Source organism: Fonticula alba, assembly GCF_000388065.1.
Source record: "Fonticula alba strain ATCC 38817 unplaced genomic scaffold supercont2.1, whole genome shotgun sequence".
Lineage (NCBI taxonomy): Eukaryota > Rotosphaerida > Fonticulaceae > Fonticula > Fonticula alba.
In genome coordinates, this window is record NW_009242971.1 from 123,845 (window position 1) to 126,289 (window position 2,445).

General features: G+C 70.5%; 1 protein-coding gene across 1 annotated transcript in view; it reads left to right on the forward strand.

The window, feature by feature from the left end:
* The window catches only part of H696_00022 (hypothetical protein), a gene marked incomplete at both ends in the record, with an annotated part of 5,750 nt that extends 5,684 nt beyond the window's left edge, over positions 1-66 (forward strand). The window contains one exon of the mRNA XM_009493861.1: positions 27-66. Within this exon, the coding sequence (XP_009492136.1) occupies positions 27-66 (40 nt within the window). The remainder of the gene's footprint in view (positions 1-26) is intronic.
* Between the last annotated feature and the right edge of the window lie 2,379 nt (positions 67-2,445).

The following is a 2,445-nucleotide window of genomic DNA, read 5'->3' on the forward strand; positions in this document are numbered from 1 at the left end:
GGTGGCCGCAGGCAAGGGACCGACAGTTCCGGGTCCCAGGCCCAGCCGCGCGACCACCCGGCATGATGCACCGGGCTTCGGCCGGCGGGATGCCGGCCGGCTGCTGGCTAGGGCGACTGCCGCGCGCCCCGGCAGGGTGGCGGCCGGCCAAACACCCTCGGAGAGGGCGCTCCGCGCCGTCCGGCCGCAGACACACTTGGCCCGCTCATTTGCAGCGACCGGCCGCGGAGGCGCGCATCCCCCCCGGCCCCGGGGCCGCTGGTCTTTCGCCCGGGCGTCAACCTGCCCGCCGTCGGCCGCCAAGCAACATGCGATGCAGCACGCCGCCTGGCCCTGAGCCACGCCCCTGTGAGGGGCTCTTCCGCCGGCACAGCCACGGCCGCATGCCCGGCTGCCATCGCGGCTTTTACCAGTCGCCGGGGGTGCCCTTGCGCGAACATGCCGGAGAACAGCCTCCAGCCTGGGGCCAGACGGCTGGGAGAGGCGGGGCGCTGCCTGCCGGAGGTGGGCCGCGCTAGCACCGGGGCAGCCCCGGTGCCAGCCTCGGGGCATTTGCCACGGCCCCGAGCCACCTCCTACACCCTGGTCGGCGGCCACGGCGGGGTCTGCCTGCACCACTGACACACGCTCGCGCGCAGGTGTCCTGGCGACGCGAAGGCCGACCAGCCGGCCTGTGTCGCTCGGCCCCACTCGGGGGGGGGGGGGGGGGGACAGGCCGCGCGTGGGAATCCCGAGACCTGCGCCGCGGCGAAGGTCGGCCCCGCAGGCTTGCGGCCATCACACCGTCCGCAAGTGCCCCGTTCACGGGGGGGCCCGCATCGGCACACTGCCCTCTTCGGGCGCACCAGACAGCGCTTCGTCGCCGAGACATGCCGGCCCCCCGGCGCCAGACAACAATCCGGCGGGCCTGCTTGCGGTGGGTGGATGGCACTTTGCATGGCAGCAAAAGAGCCACACGGACCGGTGCGTGTGAGAGTGGCCCCGTCGCTCGGAAGCCGCCCGGCGGTCGAGGCCCAGTCGATGGGGCAGAGGTCGGCCGGCCGCACCATCCACCGGCTCGCCGGGGCTCCGGGCCAGGCTGAGGCTGCTTTTGGCTTTGGGCGTGCTTTCTCTTTGCGAGCACCGTGTCCCTGGCCACGCGGAATGCACCGGTGCTGCTTGCTGCGCCCGGCTCGGGTGTCGCACATGCCGCAATGACACCGGCAGCCATGAGCCCATCGGCTGCGTGCGCCCGCACACACGCACACACACACACACACACACACACACACACACATACACACACACACATATACATATATGCTCACACACATATACATATACATATATGCTCACACACACACACATGCTCACCGCGGGAGCAAGGCGGGCAGATGCGCCTCGGCTTCGGCGGCCACATGTAAAGCCAGATGTAAAAGCGCCAGGGTGTTCACCGGGCAGGCCGGCCCCGGATCAACAGGGGGGCACAAGCGAAAAAGGGCATCCCGAGCAGAAGCCGCAAGGGGCCAGGCAGGCAAGACCACCGGCCGGGCTCAGGGAAGGCGGGGGCCCTGTGGCGCACCAGGCGCCGTGGCCCTTCCGCATGGGCACCTTGCGGCTTGCCGCGCATGTGCGCTGGCGCCTGTACGGCCGCACAGTCGTCGGCATGAGCCCGACTCCGGCCCTGCATGGTCTTCGCTCAGAGCTCGGCGGGGGGCGGAGGAAGAAAGGACCCACCCTCGGGCCGTCATGGTCGGCCACGGCCGCCACACGGGGCACCAGCCCGAGGGCGCTGCTGTCTTGTCATCCTGAAGACCCAGTCCAGCAACAGGGACGCGGGGGCCTGGCGCCGGCGTGCCCCCCCCCCCCCCTCCCGGAGGGAGTGTCCCAGGGTGCCGGCCAGTCCCCGGGCCCATGCCAAGCCAGGGTTCCCTGCCCATGTCAAGCCGGCTGTGGGCGGCCACAGGCCAGCCCACGGAGTCCGTGCTTTCCGGCGTGGGAGCCACTCTCTTGGCCGAGTGGCCCCCGGCGGGGATCTCGCGCGGCCAGGCATGTGTGTCTGTCCTGCTTCGCCCCGACGGTACACACAGGGCGGACGGTCGACAAAAGGGACCGATGGACCCTCCGGTCGCCGGGGGGCGGGGAGGTCCGGAACCGCTGGCCGAAGGGAATGGCCCATCCTTGCTCCGTGCCGACAGCGGGAATACACCCCGTCAGCCGGAGGGTCTTCGCATAGACCCAGGCACACACACGTGCGCGTGCGTCTCCGGCAGGGGGGTAAGGATCTATATACATGTATTACAGCGCGAGGCGGGCTGCACGAGGGAAAACTTGGTGCCGCGGAGCTCCAGCACATCGCATGGGGGGGGGATGGGGGAGGGGAAAAGGAGAGGGAAGTCCAAAACCGCACAGGGGGCGAGGGGGTGGGGACAAAAAGGGGACAATGGCAGGGGCGGGCGAGGCGGG